We start from the raw sequence: 19,310 nt of genomic DNA on the forward strand, positions 1-19,310 counted from the left end.
GCTGTATTTACTGCTGTTAGTTACCATTCCCAAAACCTGTTGTTTGTTTGCGTGTTTCGTGTTGCTCACATTTAGTGTTTTTCTTCCTTTGTTTTAGTTTCATTTTTGTGTATTGTGTTTCATAAACATTTCCTTATCACAGGTCATCTCTGCATCCTGCGTGTCCTGTTAGAGTTGTTTTATCTGTACTCAGATTAAGGTGGAAAGTGACCGAGCTATATTAATTGGGATGGTCTTGGGATAAATCTTTTATTTTGTGTAAATTGTATAATTCAGATTCATGAATTGACCATTTGAAAAAGAATTTCCAGCATTAGATTGACTGATTAATGCACCAGTCATGCTTCTTTCTGTAACAAAATTGCTATGTTTACTCTCAAGAACTCTAATATTTGGTTAAATCAAATTGTAATAATTGTAGATAATGGTGCAGTGCTGTCACTGTACTTGATCTAAGAAGTAAATAATCTGCCAAAGATCCATTTTTTTTTGCTACTGGCATAATATACTTTATACACTGTTGGCAGAGCTTTGTCTATTTAGAAAACGCAACATTTTTGGCCCCTAACCTGTGTTGAATGTGACAAATGCATAATGCATGGTGTGATGATACATACATGATACATACACATATATATATATATATATATATATATATATATATATATATATATATATATATATATATATATATATATATATATATAGTTGTTGTTTTGATGTTATATTATTCTAAAATGTTGATCAGCTAAGATTAAGAATGCAAAGGATGCACATATAGATCAGATGTTGAATTATAGAAAAAAAAAATTCACAAAAGTAAATTACATTTGTTAGTAAATTTGTTGAAGTGTTAATGGTATCTTGAAACCCAAGTCCAGGATGTCCAGATTCTCTTGAAACTTTAAAATAATTTGTTCTAATATGTTATCCATCCAATTCCAAGCTTGTACATGTTATAACCTTTATATGTAGCCAAATGAATGATAAATATGTAGTCTCTTAGCTCACTTATTTGGCATTTTACCCAAAAGTTGCTTTTTTTTGTTTTTCTCTGGTTTCAATACGATTATGTAACACTTTGGAAGAAATATACAGAATAACAATCCAAAGCTTGAGGCTAAAATAGCAAATATCTCCACAGCTACAGTGAATTTACCAGGAGAGCTGACATAAGATGGAATAAAGGTAATCCAAACTGCACAGAATATGAGCATGCTGAATGTGATGAATTTGGCTTCATTAAAATTATCAGGCAACTTCCGTGCTAGAAAAGCCAGTACAAAGCATAAAACAGCCAGGAGTCCTATGTAACCCAGCACAGCCCAGAAACCTATAGCTGAACCCAAATGGCATTCTAGAATTATCTTTTCCTTGTAGCGCTTTAGATTTTTAAATGGAAAAGGAGGGGAAATTGTTAGCCAAAGCATACAGATAACGACTTGTATCAGTGTGAAAGCAAGAACACTGAGTCTCTGCTGTGGAGGCCCAAACCATTTCATGACATTACTGCCTGGAAGTGTAGCCCTGAAGGCCATTAACACCACTATTGTTTTCCCCAGAACACAGGAGATGCAGAGGACGAAGGTGATCCCAAACGCTGTGTGACGCAGCATACAGGACCACTCAGAGGGCTGACCAATGAAAGTAAGTGAACAGAGGAAACACAGAGTCAGAGAGAAGAGCAGCAGGAAACTCAGCTCTGAGTTGTGGGCTTTGACTATTGGGGTATTTTTATATTTGAAAAATATGTGTAATATTGCCAATGTCATAAATGTACCAACAATAGAAACAACTGTTAACAAAATTCCTATAGTTTCCTCATAAGACAGATATTCAGTTTCCTTCTTTATACATTCATCCCTGTGTGTATTTGGCCAGTAATCTTGATAGCATTGTTCACATTTAATAGAATCTGTTGTGGAGTAAGAAAGAAAACAATAAAAATGGGAAGTTAGATACACATCTGAATACAGGACACATATTTTGGTTTAATTAATCTAGTTTGTTACAAGTATCATATATCCTTTAAAACAAGTAGAATAACTTGTCAAACACATCTAGCTGTTTCTATACCTGTCTTGTTACTGATCTCTCCTTCAGCACATGGTATACAGTCAAAGCAGCACACAGGCTTTCCTTTCTGCACAGCCTTCCTGGTGCCGGGAGGGCAATTTTCACTGCACACAGATGTTGGCACCTACAATCAATGGGAATATATTTAGGTTTTTTTTGGTTTTTTTTCTTGAAATCAACGTAGCAGTTGTCATTTCCATATGAAAAGTGCTTTATTTAAGGCCAAAATAAAATGTTTATTTTATTCTTGCCTTATTAGTATTTTGTGCCCACAAAATAGAAGGCATGTTTAGTGTTAATCGACTGTTAACAGGGATAGTTGAGTCATAAAGTCCAACAGTAACAAAGTTGTGTTGCAGATGTTTACTTGTTTGCCAGTTTATCACCTCATATCTCGCAGCAGGGTCACCGTTTTTATCAAAATAAACTTCTTCACCATCTTTAGTTTTGAAATGCACCATTTTGAGCTGTTTTAGAAACTGAAGAAATAGAGCAAAGTTCATTTGTTTTTACAAGTAATATCATTTTTTTTTTTTTTTTAACCCACAGAATAACTGCATTGCCCATTAAATTAAAACATTTTGGCAAGGATTTTGAAGAAGTGCTAAATGTGTCTTCTTTATCTTTAAGTGCAGAATCATTAACTCACTGTGAGAGGATCAGGCTGCTTCTTTGTAGAGCATGTTTCTTTACATCCAAGAAGGTCATGTAGGGTATGGGCAATAGCATAAACCCCTTTATACACATTGTTGAAATATGGCATCAAGGACATGTCAGTGAAGGTGTTGTCCATTTCAGACAATTCCTCCTCTCCTGTGCATGATGGTGAGTGCTCTGAATCATTCTTAACTGTATATTTACAATGAAATAATGTCTCCCAGTATTTAGTAAAAATGGCACTGTCTACAGATTTCACTCGATTTAAATCTAGAATGAAGTCCTTGAGACCTGTCACCTCTGCTTTTGGGACAGCCAGTCCTATGGCTCCTTGCAGTATGTTGTGTTTGTCCATTGTGGCAAGAACTGGATTTAAGATCCAGGCCTCAGTTCCCACCCACTGGTATCCAGTGATGTTGTGCTCATAGAATACATCCAGCAAAATCTCCATGTCTGAATGATCAACAAATCCTACTATCACTTGAGAAGTGGAGCTTTTGATCTGCTCAATGATTCTCAAAACTTTCTCTTGTGAGTAGGTTTTAAAAAATGGAAGGGAATATTCTAAGCATATGCCCAACTGCTCTGCGACTTCAGTAAATGCAGCCATTCCACTGTTTCCATAGTCATCATCTCTTCTTATTGCTCCCACCCAGGTCCAGCCAAAGTGCCTGACCATTTCTGCCAGTGCTCTGCTCTGGTGGTAATCACTGGGAATAGTGCGCAGAAATGAGGGATATTTCCTTTTGTCACTGAGACACTCACAGGTGGCATAGTGACTGATCTAAAATCAGATTGACATATCTCATAGACAATGTTATTAGCTTCCAGCTATCTTAACAGCACATGCAATTGTAAGTCTATTCAAAAAAGAGTTTTCAGCTGAATGTTTCACTTGGAACAGTGTGTAGGAATGAGGGATATTTATTTTTGTCATAAGACACAGGTGGCAGATTGACTAATCTATAACACATTCAAGCAGGTGTATCAGGTAATATGATAAGTGTATAGCCATCATCATTGCATATGACATTAAAATTGGTGATAAAACATCACGTTTTTTTATCTAACAATTAAAATCATTTAATAGACATTGATTAAACTTTTGGAATCGTTTACATTTTAAAGCTTTTAAATGATTTAAAAGACATAATTCCCTAAGCACTTACTAAGGGAATGCTGAAAGGTCCAATACTCATAGCAACAGCCATGGACACTGATGAGAATGACTCTCCTATTATGGCTTGTACCTGGGCTGGTTTTGTACAGGGTTTATTTGAGACTGATTTCTCATTTCCATTAGCAAGTGCCATAGCCACCTGTACCCCCACTACTTTAGACATACAGGTGTCATATATCTTATAGCCCAGGGAGACACCAGGCAGTAAAGAAGAACTGTTGTTGATCTCCTCTACTGCAAACATCAAGGACTGTGAAAACTGTACGGCTCTGACATCAAGACTAGATAATTAAAATAAAGGACAATATTTTAGGATAAAGACTTAAGGATCCTTCAGTGTTGTCACTCTTGATATTTTAGAATATTACAAGTTCACAAATTGTTTGAAATGCTCACTTTATTGCTTACCTTGTGCATTTCAGCGGAGGTGGTTTAACCAGATAGGACAAGTCTGTGATCTCCCAACTGCTATGAAAAGGAAAAATCCCTCCAACTATGATATCACCATCCTTTGATAGTTGAGGGTATACAGACTCTCCTAGCAGGGTACAGTCAGTCCCGTTAGATTTGGAAAAGCTGATGATGGTCATTACTAAATGCAAGAGAGCAAATACAGGCTCCATCCACATATCCAGGTCAAACTGTAGAGATAATGCTTTAGAATGTCTGGCAGATGTGATATTTCAGCTGGTTGAACAGGAAGGATATGTGGTATTTATACAGATAGAAAGGTACATTCTCTATGGTACAGTTTTACTGGTAGGCCAGTGTCAAAGGAGGTGTGACTTCAAAATGTGAGCAGAGTAGCCTGGTTTATCTGTGTATTAAAATTTGCCTGTCAAATCTGTACCTGTTGATTGAAAATTAGATCTGTCTCTGCACCAGCTATTCATACTGCCACTCCACCTTTATATGCTACAATATGTTTTTTTTGTTTTTTTTTTTTTGCTTTTTTATCTTTTTTTGCTTCTTTTTTTTTTTTGGCAGTACTTTGTCTGATTAGAAAGCCCAACATATCTGGGTAGTGTTGAGTAATGTTGAGACACTTGTACTTTTGGCACAAATGTATAAAATATGCAGTTTTAAAAAATTATATATATATATGCGCGCACACACACACACACACACACACACACACACACACACACACACACACACACACACACACACACACACAAGCACTATTAATAGTAATAGTTGATAGTTGATGAAAAAAATGGTGGCTTTATATTAGAAAGTTTTTTTACACAATAAAATACAGAATTTGTTGAAATTTTTGGTACCCTGAAGACCCAGTCCAGTATATTTGGATCCTTTTGAAATTTTAGAATAATTTGTTCTAATATATTGTCCATCCAAGTTTGCAGAGGTTGTAACCTTGGCCACACTAAAGTGACATATGTAGTCTGTTCGCTCACTTATTTTGCATTTTACCCATAAGTTGCTTTTTAGTGTTTTTCTCTGGTTTCAGTATGATTATGTAACACTTTGGAAGAAATATACAGAATAACAATCCAAAGCTTGAGGCTAAAATGGCAAATATCTCCACAGCTACAGTGAATTTTCCAGGAGAGCTGACATAAGATGGAATAAAGGTGATCCAAACTGCACAGAATATGAGCATGCTGAATGTGATGAATTTGGCTTCATTAAACTTGTCAGGCAGCTTCCGTGCTAGAAAGGCCAAAACAAAACATAGACTTGCTAGAATTCCTATGTACCCCAGTACAGCCCAGAAACCTATAGATGCACCCAAATTACATTCTAGAATGATCTTTTCCTTGTAAACTTTGAGATTTTTAAATGGAAAAGGAGGGGATGTTGTTAGCCAAAGCATACATATAATGACCTGTATGAGAGTGAATGCAAGAACACTGAGTCTCTGCTGTGGAGGCCCAAACCATTTTATGACATTACTACCCGGAAGTGTAGCCCTGAAGGCCATTAAAACCACTATTGTTTTCCCCAGAACACAGGAGATGCAGAGGACGAAGGTGATACCAAACGCTGTGTGACGCAGCATACAGGACCACTCAGAGGGCTGACCAATGAAAGTAAGTGAACAGAGGAAACACAGAGTCAGAGAGAAGAGCAGCAGGAAGCTCAGCTCTGAGTTGTGGGCTTTGACTATTGGGGTATCTTTGTATCTATAAAATACAACTAATATTGCCAGTGTCATGAATGCACCAACAATAGAAACAATTGTTAGCAAAATTCCCATAATTTCTTCATAAGATAGGTATTCAATTTCCTTTGTTATACATTCATTCCTTTGTGAGTTTGACCAGTAGTCATGATAACATTGTTCACATTTGACAGAATCTGTTGTGGAGTAAGAAAGCAAACAATGGAAATGGGAAGTTAGATATACAGGAAAAATAATCAGCTGAATAGTCTTCAAATCTACTTTGTTACAATATTCATGTATATCTGTTAAATGTAGGAGATCATTGCGCCTGTAATATTTTTAATCACTGCAGTAATCCCAATAATTAATTATTTTTTGTTTTTATTTTTTGGCATTTATGTACCTGTCATATTACTGATCTCTCCTTCTGCACATGGTATACAGTCAAAGCAGCACACAGGCTTTCCTTTCTGCACAGCCTTCCTGGTGCCTGGAGTGCAGCTCTCACTACACACCGATATCGGGACCTATAATCAAGGGAAATATTTAGTTAGTAGAAGACATAACAGGTGCATAGTTAAATGTGTTCTTCAAATTCACATTACAAGTATCATCTCCATATAAGGAATTCTTTACTTATGAGCAAATCTGACCTTATTTGTATTTTGTGCCCACACAATAGAAGACACGTTTAGAGTTAATCGCTTATGAACAGGGAAAGTGTAGTCATAAAGTCCAACAATGACAAATTCATGGTGCTCTTCTGCACTTGTTTGCCAGTTTATGACCTCATATCTTGCAACAGGGTCACCGTTTTTATCAAAATAAACCTCTTCACCCCCTTTAGTTTTGAATCGCACCATTTTAAGATGTTCTAGAAACTGATGAAATAGACCAAAGTTTATTTGTTGGTAAAAGTTATATTATTTAAAATGCACTGTAAAGAACATTGCTTTACTAAGTGTTATTTTGGCTGCATTTTTGAATTGGTGCTAAATGTGTGTTCTAAAGGTCAGTATGCAGTACAGGGACAGTGCTACAACAGACTATTAACTTACTGTGAGAGGATCAGGCTGGTTCATTCTTTGACATGTTTCTTTGCAGCCGAGAATATCATGTAGGGTATGGGCAATAGCATAAACCCCTTTATACACATTATTGAAATATGGCATCAGGGACATATCAGTGAAGATGCTATTCATTTCAGATAACGTCTCTTCTCCCGTGCATCCTGCGGAGCGTTCTGACTCATTCTGCACTGTATATTTACAATGGAAAAATGTCTCCCAGTATTTAGTAAAAATGGCACTGCCTGCAGATTTCACTCTATTTAAATCTAGAATGAATTCCTTCAGACCATTCACATTTGTATTAGGGACAGCCAGTCCTATGGCTCCTTGCAGTATGTTGTGCTTGTCCATTTTGGCCACAACTGGATCAAAGATCCAGGCCTCAGTTCCCACCCACTGGTATCCAGTGATGTTGTGCTCAAAAAATGCATCCAGCAACATCTCTAAGTCCCCAGCATCGACAAATCCCACTATCACTCGAGAAGTGGAGCTTTTGATCTGCTCAATGATTCCCAGAACCTTCCTTTGTGAAAAGGTGTTATAAAATGGAAGGGAATATTCTAAGCATATGCCCAACTGCTCTGCGACTTCAGTAAATTCAGCCATCCCACTGTTTCCATAGTCATCATCTCTTCTTATTGCTCCCACCCAGGTCCAGCCAAAGTGCCTGACCATTTCTGCCAGTGCTCTGCTCATGTGGTAATCACTGGGAATAGTTCGCAGAAATGAGGGATATTTTCTTTTGTCACTGAGACACTCACAGGTTGCACCGTGACTGATCTAAAAACACATTTGTACAGGTATCTCGTATATTGTTTAGAAGTTTGCATTCATCATCATAATGACATATGACATTAAATTGTTGATCAAATAGTTTCACATTCATGGTTCTTTTTCTGACAATTAAAATGATGTTTTGCTAGACATAAAATCTTTATAGTTGCATAAATTCTTACTAAGGGAATGCTGAAAGGTCCAATACTCATCGCAACAGCCATCGACACTGATGAGAATGACTCTCCTATTATTGCTTGTACCTGGGCTGGTTCTGTGCAAGGCTCATCTGAGACTGATTTCTCATTTCCATTAACAAGTGATAGAGCCACCTGAACCCCCACTGCTTTGGAAGTACAGGTGTCATAGATCTTATAGCCCAGTGAGACACCAGGCAGTAAAGAGGAACTGTTGTTGATCTCCTCTACTGCAAACATCAAAGACTGGGAATATTGCAAGTTTCTGACATCAAGACTGCAGAATAAATAAAGAAAATACAATGACATTATTTTAGAAAAAGACTTACATCGGCTTCGCCATTATTTACATTTTAATATATTACATGTTCTTACACAGTGTCAGAAATACTCACTTTACTGCTTACCTTGTGCACTTCAGTTGAGGTGGTTTAACCAAATAGGACAAGTTTGTGATCTCCCAACTGCTATGAAAAGAAAACATCCCTCCAACTATAATATCACCATCCTTTGATAGATGAGGGTATACAGACTCTCCTTGCAGGGTACAGGCAGTCCCATTAGATTTGGAAAAGCTGATGATGACCATTACTACATGCAAGAGAGCAAAGGTAGGCTCCATCCACCTACAGACTGGAGATAATGGCTAAGAACTTCTGGCAGGTCTGACGATTCACTTGGTTGAACAGGAAGGATATGTGGTATTTATACAGATAGAAAGGCAAATTCCATATGGTAAAGACACCAATGTCAAAGGAGGTATGACTTTGAAATGTGAGCAGAGTAGCCTGGTTTACCTGTGGATTGAAATCTGCCTGTAAAATCTGTACATGTGGTTTGAAAATAACCACTCCAGCTTTATTTGTTACAATGAGTATTATTTTTTAATTAATAATCACTACATCTAAACAAGGACATAATTAACATATATTATGCAGTATGATGAGTTTCCAAATGATCATGGCTGATTGAAATGTTTCCCTTCTTAATTTGTTTGTGTTAGTTGGGAATAAATGTAATTTCTATTAAATACAGTATTTATTAAATATAAATATAATGTCTTCATTTGCATGATATCTACATCTTAGTTACACTGACATACATTCAAACACATACTGCTGGTAATGTGGATGAATTCAGAACAAGCTTTAGAAGTCAGAGAGAAAAAATATGTATTTGATGAAACAGAAGAACTGGCTCTGGTATGAAACAGAAGATTTGTATATTACTGCTTTTGCCATTTGGAGGCTGAAAAGATCTAGTGATTACATGTATTTGTGTAAGTGATCTGTAAACTGCACGTCTGTAAAGTGCAGGCTGGGGGTGTTTTAGCATTTGCATTTTCTATGAAATCAAATCAGCTGCTAAATGTCAGTGACATTAGAAGTGGTGGATGAAAAATACAGTACCACCACACACACAAAGTGTCTATTTGGATTGGTCTGTTATGTTATACTGGTCATATATTGGTCTGGTTGGTCAGTGGTAGCCTAGGTAGCACATTGTACTCATGTACTCACGATATATGTTTGAATTTGTCAAATTACTTATATCTTGAACACCACTTTAATTTTAGCGAAAATTGTTAATTAGCATTAACCCTGTGAAATTTCAGGGCATTTCCTCTGTTTTTACATATTTAAAACAAATAATTAACTTTAAGAGTACTTACATATAGCATGATACCAATTGTTAATTATAATTAAAGACTAATTAAAGACATGTATTAATGAGTATTAACATGTACGCAGGAATCTAGTACCACTGCTTAGAAATACCTCCTACACCATCAGATTAAATGAATGGAAAGTTTATTGATTGATCAATATAAAAAGAAGTTAGGCATGATAAAGCATAGTAAATGAGAGATAAATGGACATGGCTCATGTATATGAAATTAACTACACCAAGTTATATGTATAAAAAAAATTATGAAAGAAATGGATAAAACCACAACAAACTTTTAAGTCTGCTAGCATTTGATTTTAAATTGTTTACCAAAAAAGAACAAATGCCTTGGAATCTGGAGTACTGCAGCAGGCATTCCTGACAGTGAAGTTGAATTTAGATGCCTAGTCCTTAACCCCCAGAGATCTTATGGCATTTCCTCTGTTTTTGCACATTTTTTTAACTTCACATTAAAGGTACTTACATATAGCATGATACCCATATGTTTCATATCAAAATGTTCAGACCAGTCTCAGCTCTCTTCCCAGTGGGGGACTATTTGATCTAGGGTACTGCATAAAGAATGTCCATAAACCTGAATATATGAGATCGAATTTTAGAAATGTATCATATCTCATATAAAAAAAAAAACCTTTATTCATGGGAACCAACTGTTTTGGTGTTTGAAATAGGTTTACAGGTGTTTTAGTCACATACCCAGTGTAATATATGATTAAAGTTGGATAGAAATGTTTAATGTTGAAAAATAACATTTGAACAGTCATGTATTGAGTAATGTGTGGTCTGTTACATTACTTTCACTCAATCTTACCAGGCCTGAGATAAAATGTGATTGAACAATGACTTTATATTAGATATCAGAATATCAAAATGTCAACCTTCATGTGTGCAAGTGAAAATATATATATAACCAAATTATGCCAAAAAACAAAATCGTTCTAGCTGCATAGAACAGTATTCACTATGGCCAAAATATATCCATCCAGCCATGCTGTACTAGCTTTCACACACAAAATACCTTTACAAAGTAAACGTTTACTAATGGACAGTCAATTTTGTCAAACAAAAGTCATAACTATTGTAATTAATTTAATGAATTTTGCACAGAAGCAGCATTTAGCTAGCTAGCTGATATCAGACATCATGCCTAAATGGGATAGCTATGTAGTGGATAGCTGTCCACTATAATAGCAATATTGTAAAATAACATTTAGCTGTCAATCTCTTTAATTTGTATATTCTTCTTCATCAAAGGAATCAAACCCCTCAGGCTCTAATGCTCTGTTATCTTTGTGACTACTTTCCAAAATCTCTGCAACTTCAGCAGCTGTAAACCTTTTGCACATTTTAGCTAGCTAGCTAGATTTCAATTGGACAAGGAAGGAAATGATTCTTAAGTGAAGGGTAAATCCTTAGTGAGTTCATGATTATTTATTGTTTGGTTTCACTCAGATTGATACACAAATTCATCAATCACACATGGTGATTAGATGGATAAGATCTGAGTGAAACACAAGCATGCAAATCACATTGTGAGAAGCAGATGACATGTATCTTAACCTATATCTAACCATTATATTTAACCTTTCATAGGTTCTTTATTCTTACTATTGACAAAATTGAATGGGAAGAAATGGCTCAGAAAATGTTTGAACCATATTTCTGTGTTTTCCTATTGAAAGATATAAATAAAAACATCGAATCAGACATGCCAGCATGTGCTTTGACCACATTGGGTTAAAATAGACAGGATGACTAACCTATTTTTATACTTGGAGAATTTTTGGAATGACAGATCATGAACTGACTTTAAAGGCCTTACTTGTTTATTGATTTGCATTTTGTGTTCAGAACACCATCTGCTTATGCCTCGAATTGGATAATGTGGTGTGATCTTTGAATTTCACAAATAATCGCATATAATTCCATGGTTTCCAATGGCACTACAGCAACCCAATGGAGATCCTGAATCCTGAGACACCAAAGTTCAGCAACGAGCTGTTTCCACTTGGAACTGCTCTTGCTCCATATGAATCACAGAGGCTTCTGAGCATGTTCTGCAGTTGTGGTCACATTGGTGGCCAGGTGCTTCTGTGAGCTACCCTAATGCTGTTTTTTTTAGTTTAGTACTAATTTAGTACTAATACAATTTAGTACTAATTTCCACCTACCTTTAGTTGGAACTAATTCTAACTCTATCAATGATAAAAAGACAAGCTAATCTTAATGTTAGGGCAGTGGACAAACACCTCAGACTTACTGGCACTGGGTGTGAGATAAGCCTGAAAACTTGGGTATGCCTTGAAGGGTGACTGTAAGGTGAGGAAGATTGGAAGGCCTGTCCATTTTTGATTGCACTTGAGCTGCAGAATTCTGAGGCTTCACCTTGGTTTGTCTGCCTGTCCAATCTGTACCTGTGGATTGAAAGTAGGTGGGTAATCATGACTGGGCCCCATACAAAAAAGAGATGAGAAGATGGGGAGGGGGCAGGGGGCCCTGAGAAAACCACTTTGCCAAGGGTCTAAAATTTGGTACTGTGCCCTGGAATTCCATTACCTGCTAATCAATATAGCACCTTACCACCAGGTAACTGGTACTTGCCAACTTCTCATCTTGTATGTTCTGAAAGGTGAGTGAGTGATCACAAGTTTAGCCTTTATCTGTGTAGTAAAGCAATTCAAGTACCTAATGAAATGTTGTTATTTCTTTGTGATTAAAAAGTGTGCAACATTCTAAATTATGGCATTTTTAAACACAGAAAGGCCACTTTGAGACACCTGCCCTTTCACAATTGGCGCTTTGCTGAGTGAAAATTAGTGACCCCAGAGTGCAACATAACATCAGGTGTGCAAGTTTTCTGTGGACCAGTTTCGGTGTGAATCCACATTAGAATAAGAAAATAACTTTTGTAAGTCTCTCTGGATAAGAGCATCTGCGAAATGTATTGTCATCAGAATTTGGCCCTGAATCAATGGGTCCTTCTTGTTAAGTGTCACCAGTTCAGGCTGGAGTAGGTGGAGTAATGCTGTGGAGAATGTTTACTTGGCGCAGCCTGGGTCTTGTGATGCTTGTGGATAGACATTTGTACAGTAGGGTGGCCATTTGTACAGTCATTGTGGCCAAACAAGTTCATCCCTTCATGGCAGCTGTACACTTTGAGCAATATAATGCACATGCAGCAAGGGTCATATATGACTGCGAGTTTTACTTGTTTCTCTGGCCTTCACAGTCCTTAGATCTTAATCCTATAGAGCATCCCTGGGACAATGTGGACCAGGTTGTTCAGAGCATGTCAGTACCTCCATCTAATTTGCAACAACTGCGAGAAGCTATCCTGTGTGCATGGGCAAAGATTCCTGCTGAATGTTTTCAGCACCTAGTTATATATTGAGTGACTGACATTAAATGTGAGGAATGTTGTAATTAATAATAATAGAAAAAAAAAATAAAAATACAATTACCAAATGGTGGCACACACAACTTTGAGAATGTGTGATCTAATCGCACAGTATTGTTGTGTGGATTTTATTTTTGTTTGTGCTAATAAAGACGTGATGTTTATGTGCTGTCTATCAATGCTGTCAGTAGCTTTTTCTGTGTCCTTAATATTATGTAGAATATGTATATTTTTATTTTGTCTTTTCATGTTTGGCTTTTATCCCTGCAGACATTTTTACATGTTCCTCTTATTATTGCAACTCATAGAACTGATAAATCAAGGAACTACCAATATTTAGTATGATTTTTGCCTTTACTAATAGGGATTACAGATAAATACTTGGCTACCCTGGCTTTGGTTATAATCATTTTGTAGTTGTTTTGTCTGTAGTCAGATGATGGTGCAAAGTGACTGAAGTGTGTGGCACATTTGTGATTGTCTTGGGTCAAACGTTTTATACTGGGTAAATTAATTGACCATTTGTAAAAGAATTTAAGCTTTAGGTTGACTGCTTAATGCACCAGTCATGCTTACTTCTGTAACAACATTGCTATGCTTACTGACTCTTAACTACTCTTGTATTCATATCAGTGTAATTCAAATTGTAATCATATTTGGTTAAATCATATAATGAAATTTGTAGGTAATGGTGCAGCATGCATCTAATACCTGCAAAGCTGCCACTTCCACTTGATGTAAGAAATAAATAATCTACCAAATCTTAAAATATAGAATTTACACATCATTTAACTGTGATTGCAACTCAGATTGAGTGAATGGTTCTCTAATCAACAATGTCATTCTAAATGTATACACATTCATTCAGAACATTTATTCAATAACAGACTGAGTATGGTGAGCCATTTTTTTTTTTTCTACAGGCATAAGATACTGTTTACCTTGTTTACACTGTTGGCAGTTCTTTGTCTGTTTAGAAAGCCCAACATACCTTGGTAAAGCTGAATAATGTTGAGAGCATATTTTGAACCTGTAATTTGAAATATGTGTGATTTTTTTAAATTATATATAGAACTTGAAATATGTGTGATTTTTTAAAATTATATATATATATATATATATATATATATATATATATATATATATATATATATATATATATATATATATATACTATTAATAGTAAAAGTTGATAGCTGATGAAGTGCTGAATTGTAGCTTTACAAGAGAATGTTTTTGGTTTTTGACAAAGTAAACTACAGAATTTGTCAGTTGAATTTTTAATGGTACCTTGAAAAACAAAGTATCTTCGGATTCTTTTGAAACATTACATTTATTTGTTCTAATATATTGTCCATCCAAGTCCAAGTTTACACAGGCTATAATCAATATCTATGGCCACATTAATGGTACATATGTAGTCTGTTATCTCAGTTATTTTGCATTTTACCCATAAGTTGCTTTTTGGTGTTTTTCTCTGGTTTCAGTATGATTATGTAACACTTTGGAAGAAATATACAGAATAACAATCCAAAGCTTGAGGCCAAAATGGCAAATATCTCCACAGCTACAGTGAATTTTCCAGGAGAGCTGACATAAGATGGAATAAAGGTGATCCAAACTGCACAGAATATTAGCATGCTGAATGTGATGAATTTGGCTTCATTAAACTTGTCAGGCAGCTTCCGTGCTAGAAAAGCCAAAACAAAACATAGACTTGCGAGAAGGCCTATGTACCCCAGTACAGCCCAGAAACCTATAGATGCACCCAAATTACATTCTAGAATGATCTTTTCCTTGTAGACTTTCAGATTTTTGAAGGGAAAAGGAGGAGAAACTGTTAGCCACAGCACACAAATAATGACCTGTATGAGAGTGAAAGCAAGAACACTGAGTCTCTGCTGTGGAGGCCCAAACCATCTCATAACATTACTGCCTGGAAGTGTAGCCCTGAAGGCCATTAACACCACTATTGTTTTCCCCAGAACACAGGAGATGCAGAGGACGAAGGTGATACCAAACGCTGTGTGGCGCAGCATACAGGACCACTCAGAGGGCTGACCAATAAAAGTAAGTGAACAGAGGAAACATAAAGTCAGAGAGAAGAGCAGCAGGAAGCTCAGCTCTGAGTTGTGGGCTTTGACTATTGAGGTATCTTTGTATCTATAAAATACAACTAATATTGCCAGTGTCATGAATGCACCAACAATAGAAACAATTGTTAGCAAAATTCCCATAGTTTCTTCATAAGATAGGTATTCAATTTCCTTTGTTATACATTCATTCCTTTGTGAGTTTGACCAGTAGTCATGATAACATTGTTCACATTTGACAGAATCTGTTGTGGAGTAAGAAAGCAAACAATGGAAATGGGAAGTTAGATATACAGGAAAAAATAATCAGCTGAATAGACTTCAAATCTACTTTGTTACAATATTCATGTATATCTGTTAAATGTAGGAGATCAACTTGCACCTGTAAGATTTTTAATCACTGCAGTAATCCCAATAATTAATTATTTTTTGTTTTTATTTTTTGGCATTTATGTACCTGTCATATTACTGATCTCTCCTTCTGCACATGGTATACAGTCAAAGCAGCACACAGGTTTTCCTTTCTGCACAGCCTTCCTGGTGCCTGGAGTGCAGCTCTCACTACACACCGATATCGGGACCTATAATCAAGGTAAATATTTAGTTAGTAGAAGACATAACAGGTGCATAGTTAAATGTGTTCTTCAAATTCACATTACAAGTATCATCTCCATATAAGGAATTCTTTACTTATGAGCAAATCTGACCTTATTTGTATTTTGTGCCCACATAATAGAGGACACATTTAGAGTTAATCGCTTATGAACAGGGAAAGTGTAGTCATAAAGTCCAACAATGACAAATTCATGGTGCTCTTCTTCACTTGTTTGCCAGTTTATGACATCGTATCTTGCAACAGGGTCACCATTTTTATCAAAATAAACCTCTTCACCCCCTTTAGTTTTGAATTGCACCATTTTAAGATGTTCTAGAAACTGATGAATTAAACCAAAGTTTATTTGTTAGTAAAAGTTACATTGTTTAAAACGCACTGTAAAGAACTTTACCAAGTGCTATTTCAAGTTTTTGAATTAGTGCTAACTGTGTGTTCCAAAGGTCAGTATTAAGTACAGGGACAGTGCTACAACAGACTATTAACTTACTGTGAGAGGATCGGGCTGTTTTTTTGTTTGACATGTTTCTTTGCAGCCGAGAATATCATGTAGGGTATGGGCAATAGCATAAACCCCTTTATACACATTATTGAAATATGGCATCAGGGACATATCAGTGAAGATGCTATTAATTTCAGATAACTTCTCTTCTCCTATGCATCCTGCTGAGTGTTCTGACTCATTCTGCACTGTATATTTACAATGGAATAATGTCTCCCAGTATTTAGTAAAAATGGCACTGCCTGCAGATTTCACTCTATTTAAATCTAGAATGAATTCCTTCAGACCATTCACATTTGTATTAGGGACAGCCAGTCCTATGGCTCCTTGCAGTATGTTGTGCTTGTCCATTTTGGCCACAACTGGATCAAAGATCCAGGCCTCAGTTCCCACCCACTGGTATCCAGTGATGTTGTGCTCAAAAAATGCATCCAGCAACATCTCTAAGTCCCCAGCATCGACAAATCCCACTATCACTCGAGAAGTGGAGCTTTTGATCTGATCAATGATTCTCAGAACCTTCCTTTGTGAAAAGGTGTTATAAAATGAAAGGGAATATTCTACGCATATACCCAACCCCTCTGCAACTTCAGTAAATGCAGCCATCCCACTGTTTCCATATTCATCATCTCTTCTTATTGCTCCCACCCAGGTCCAGCCAAAGTGCCTGACCATTTCTGCCAGTGCTCTGCTCATGTGGTAATCACTGGGAATAGTTCGCAGAAATGAGGGATATTTTCTTTTGTCACTGAGACACTCACAGGTTGCACCATGGCTGATCTAAAAACACAATTATACAGGTGTCTTATGTATTTTGTTTAGAGATAAGTTTATATGCATCGTCATACTGACATATGACATTAAATTCTTGATCAAATAGTTTCACATTCATGGTTCTTTTCTTAACAGTTAAATGATGTTTTGATAGACATAACATCTTTATAGTTGCATAAATTCTTACTAAGGGAATGCTGAAAGGTCCAATACTCATCGCAATAGCCATCGACACTGATGAGAATGACTCTCCTATTATTGCTTGTACCTGGGCTGGTTTTGTGCAAGGCTCATCTGAGACTGATTTCTCATTTCCGTTAACAAGTGATAGAGCCACCTGAACCCCCACTGCTTTGGAAGTACAGGTGTCATAGATCTTATAGCCCAATGAGACACCAGGCAGTAAAGAGGAACTGTTGTTGATCTCCTCTACTGCAAACATCAAGGTCTGGGAATATTGTAAATTTCTGACATTAAGACTGCAGAATAAAGAAAGAAAATACAATGACATTATTTTAGGAAAAGACTAACAGCTCTTTCACTGCTGTGTTATTATTTACATTTGAATATATTACATGTTCTCAAACATGTCTGAAATGCTCACTTTACTGCTTACCTTGTGCACTTCAGTGGAGGTGGTTTAACCAGATAGGACAAGTCTGTGATCTCCCAACTGCTATGAAAAGAAAACATCCCTCCTACTATGATATCACCATCCTTTGATAGTTGAGGGTATACAGACTCTCCTTGCAGGGTACAGGCAGTCCCATTAGATTTGGAAAAGCTGATGATGACCATTACTACATGCAAGAGAGCAAAGGTAGGCTCCATCCACCTACAGACTGGAGATAATGGCTAAGAACTTCTGGCAGGTCTGACGATTCACTTGGTTGAACAGGAAGGATATGTGGTATTTATACAGATAGAAAGGCAGATTCCATATGGTAAAGACACCAATGTCAAAGGAGGTGTGACTTCGAAATGTGAGCAGAGTAGCCTGGTTTACCTGTGGATTAAAATCTGCCTGTAAAATCTGTACATGTGATTTGAAAATAAGATATGTCTGTGCAGCAGCTGTTCATATTGCCACTCCAGCTTTATATGTTACAATAATTATTTTTTTATTAATAACCACAACAGCTAAACAGGAACATAATTAACATATTTAATGTCATGAGTTCGCAAATAATCACAGATGATTGAAATGTTTCCCCTTTTAATTTGTTTGTTTGTTAGTTTGGAATAAATGTAATATCTATTAAATACAGTATTTATTAATATAAATATGTCTTCAATTGCATGATCACTACTGCTGAGTTACATTGATATACATTCAGCACATACTGGTAATAATATAGATGGATTCAGATCAAGCTTTAGAAGTCAGAAAACAAATTATGCATTTGACGATACAGAAGAACTGGCTCTGGTGTGAAACAGAAGAGTTGTTCAGCTGTACTGCTTTTTCCATTTGGAGGCTGAAAATTCTGTTGATTGCATGCATTTGTGTAAGTGGTCAGTAAACTGCAGGTCTGTAAAATGCATGCTGGGGGTGTTTTACAATTTCCTTTTTCTATGTAATCAAATAATTCAGCTGCTAAACTTCAAAGACATTAGAAGTGGTGGATCAAAAAAACAATACCACCACACACACAAAGTGTCTATTTGTCAGATTACTTATATCTTGAACACCAGGGAAAATGTTTGATTAGCATTCACTCTCTGAAATATCAGGGCATTTCCTCTGTGTGTGTATGTGTGTTTGCGGAGAAGAGCAAGATTTATTAGGAGCAAGTCCATAGTCAGGGTTATTGTAACAGTCCAGTGTCAAATTACCAACATGGGGAGTTTTAGAATACATGATAAGACAAAAACAAGGGCTAGGGTGTTATACACAGAGGCTAGGATAAACAAAGGCTATGAGATAGGAACAACTAATAACAAATGTGTCGATATACAAACACTGGTTAGAATTACATACACAAACAGTTGGCTATATTTACATACACAGAGGCTATGCTTACAATAAACAGCCAAACATAGGCAAAAAGGCAGGGTTTACATACACAAGGTAACGAGGACTTAACTAGACACAGGTGCAACTCATAAAAACAGAGAAAAACAACATGGACAGGGATGGGAATTGAAAATTGAAACAAC

General features: G+C 36.4%; 3 protein-coding genes across 3 annotated transcripts; all 3 read right to left on the minus strand.

The window, feature by feature from the left end:
* Positions 1 to 738: 738 nt before the first annotated feature.
* Positions 739 to 4,726, minus strand: LOC113569011 (extracellular calcium-sensing receptor-like). Its single transcript, XM_035525284.2, has 6 exons — positions 4,322 to 4,726; positions 3,903 to 4,194; positions 2,726 to 3,517; positions 2,328 to 2,555; positions 2,077 to 2,200; positions 739 to 1,915 (listed from the first exon to the last, which is right to left on the minus strand). The coding sequence occupies exons 1-6, from the start codon at positions 4,540 to 4,542 to the stop codon at positions 1,008 to 1,010; spliced, it is 2,565 nt and encodes an 854-aa protein (XP_035381177.2). The 5' UTR covers positions 4,543 to 4,726; the 3' UTR covers positions 739 to 1,007.
* A 601-nt stretch (positions 4,727 to 5,327) lies between these two features.
* Positions 5,328 to 8,704, minus strand: LOC118241184 (extracellular calcium-sensing receptor-like). The gene is made up of 6 exons (XM_035525285.2): positions 8,490 to 8,704; positions 8,068 to 8,359; positions 7,100 to 7,891; positions 6,695 to 6,922; positions 6,445 to 6,568; positions 5,328 to 6,235 (listed from the first exon to the last, which is right to left on the minus strand). Exons 1-6 carry the CDS (start codon positions 8,702 to 8,704, stop codon positions 5,328 to 5,330), a joined length of 2,559 nt encoding a protein of 852 aa, XP_035381178.2.
* Positions 8,705 to 14,440: 5,736 nt separating this feature from the next.
* LOC113568587 (extracellular calcium-sensing receptor-like) lies at positions 14,441 to 17,981 on the minus strand. Its single transcript, XM_035525287.2, has 6 exons — positions 17,767 to 17,981; positions 17,338 to 17,629; positions 16,365 to 17,156; positions 15,969 to 16,196; positions 15,719 to 15,842; positions 14,441 to 15,506 (listed from the first exon to the last, which is right to left on the minus strand). The coding sequence occupies exons 1-6, from the start codon at positions 17,979 to 17,981 to the stop codon at positions 14,599 to 14,601; spliced, it is 2,559 nt and encodes an 852-aa protein (XP_035381180.1). The 3' UTR covers positions 14,441 to 14,598.
* Between the last annotated feature and the right edge of the window lie 1,329 nt (positions 17,982 to 19,310).

The sequence above is a fragment of the Electrophorus electricus genome, chromosome 6 (assembly GCF_041902795.1).
Source record: "Electrophorus electricus isolate QZ-2024a chromosome 6, ASM4190279v1, whole genome shotgun sequence".
NCBI classification, from domain to species: domain Eukaryota; kingdom Metazoa; phylum Chordata; class Actinopteri; order Gymnotiformes; family Gymnotidae; genus Electrophorus; species Electrophorus electricus.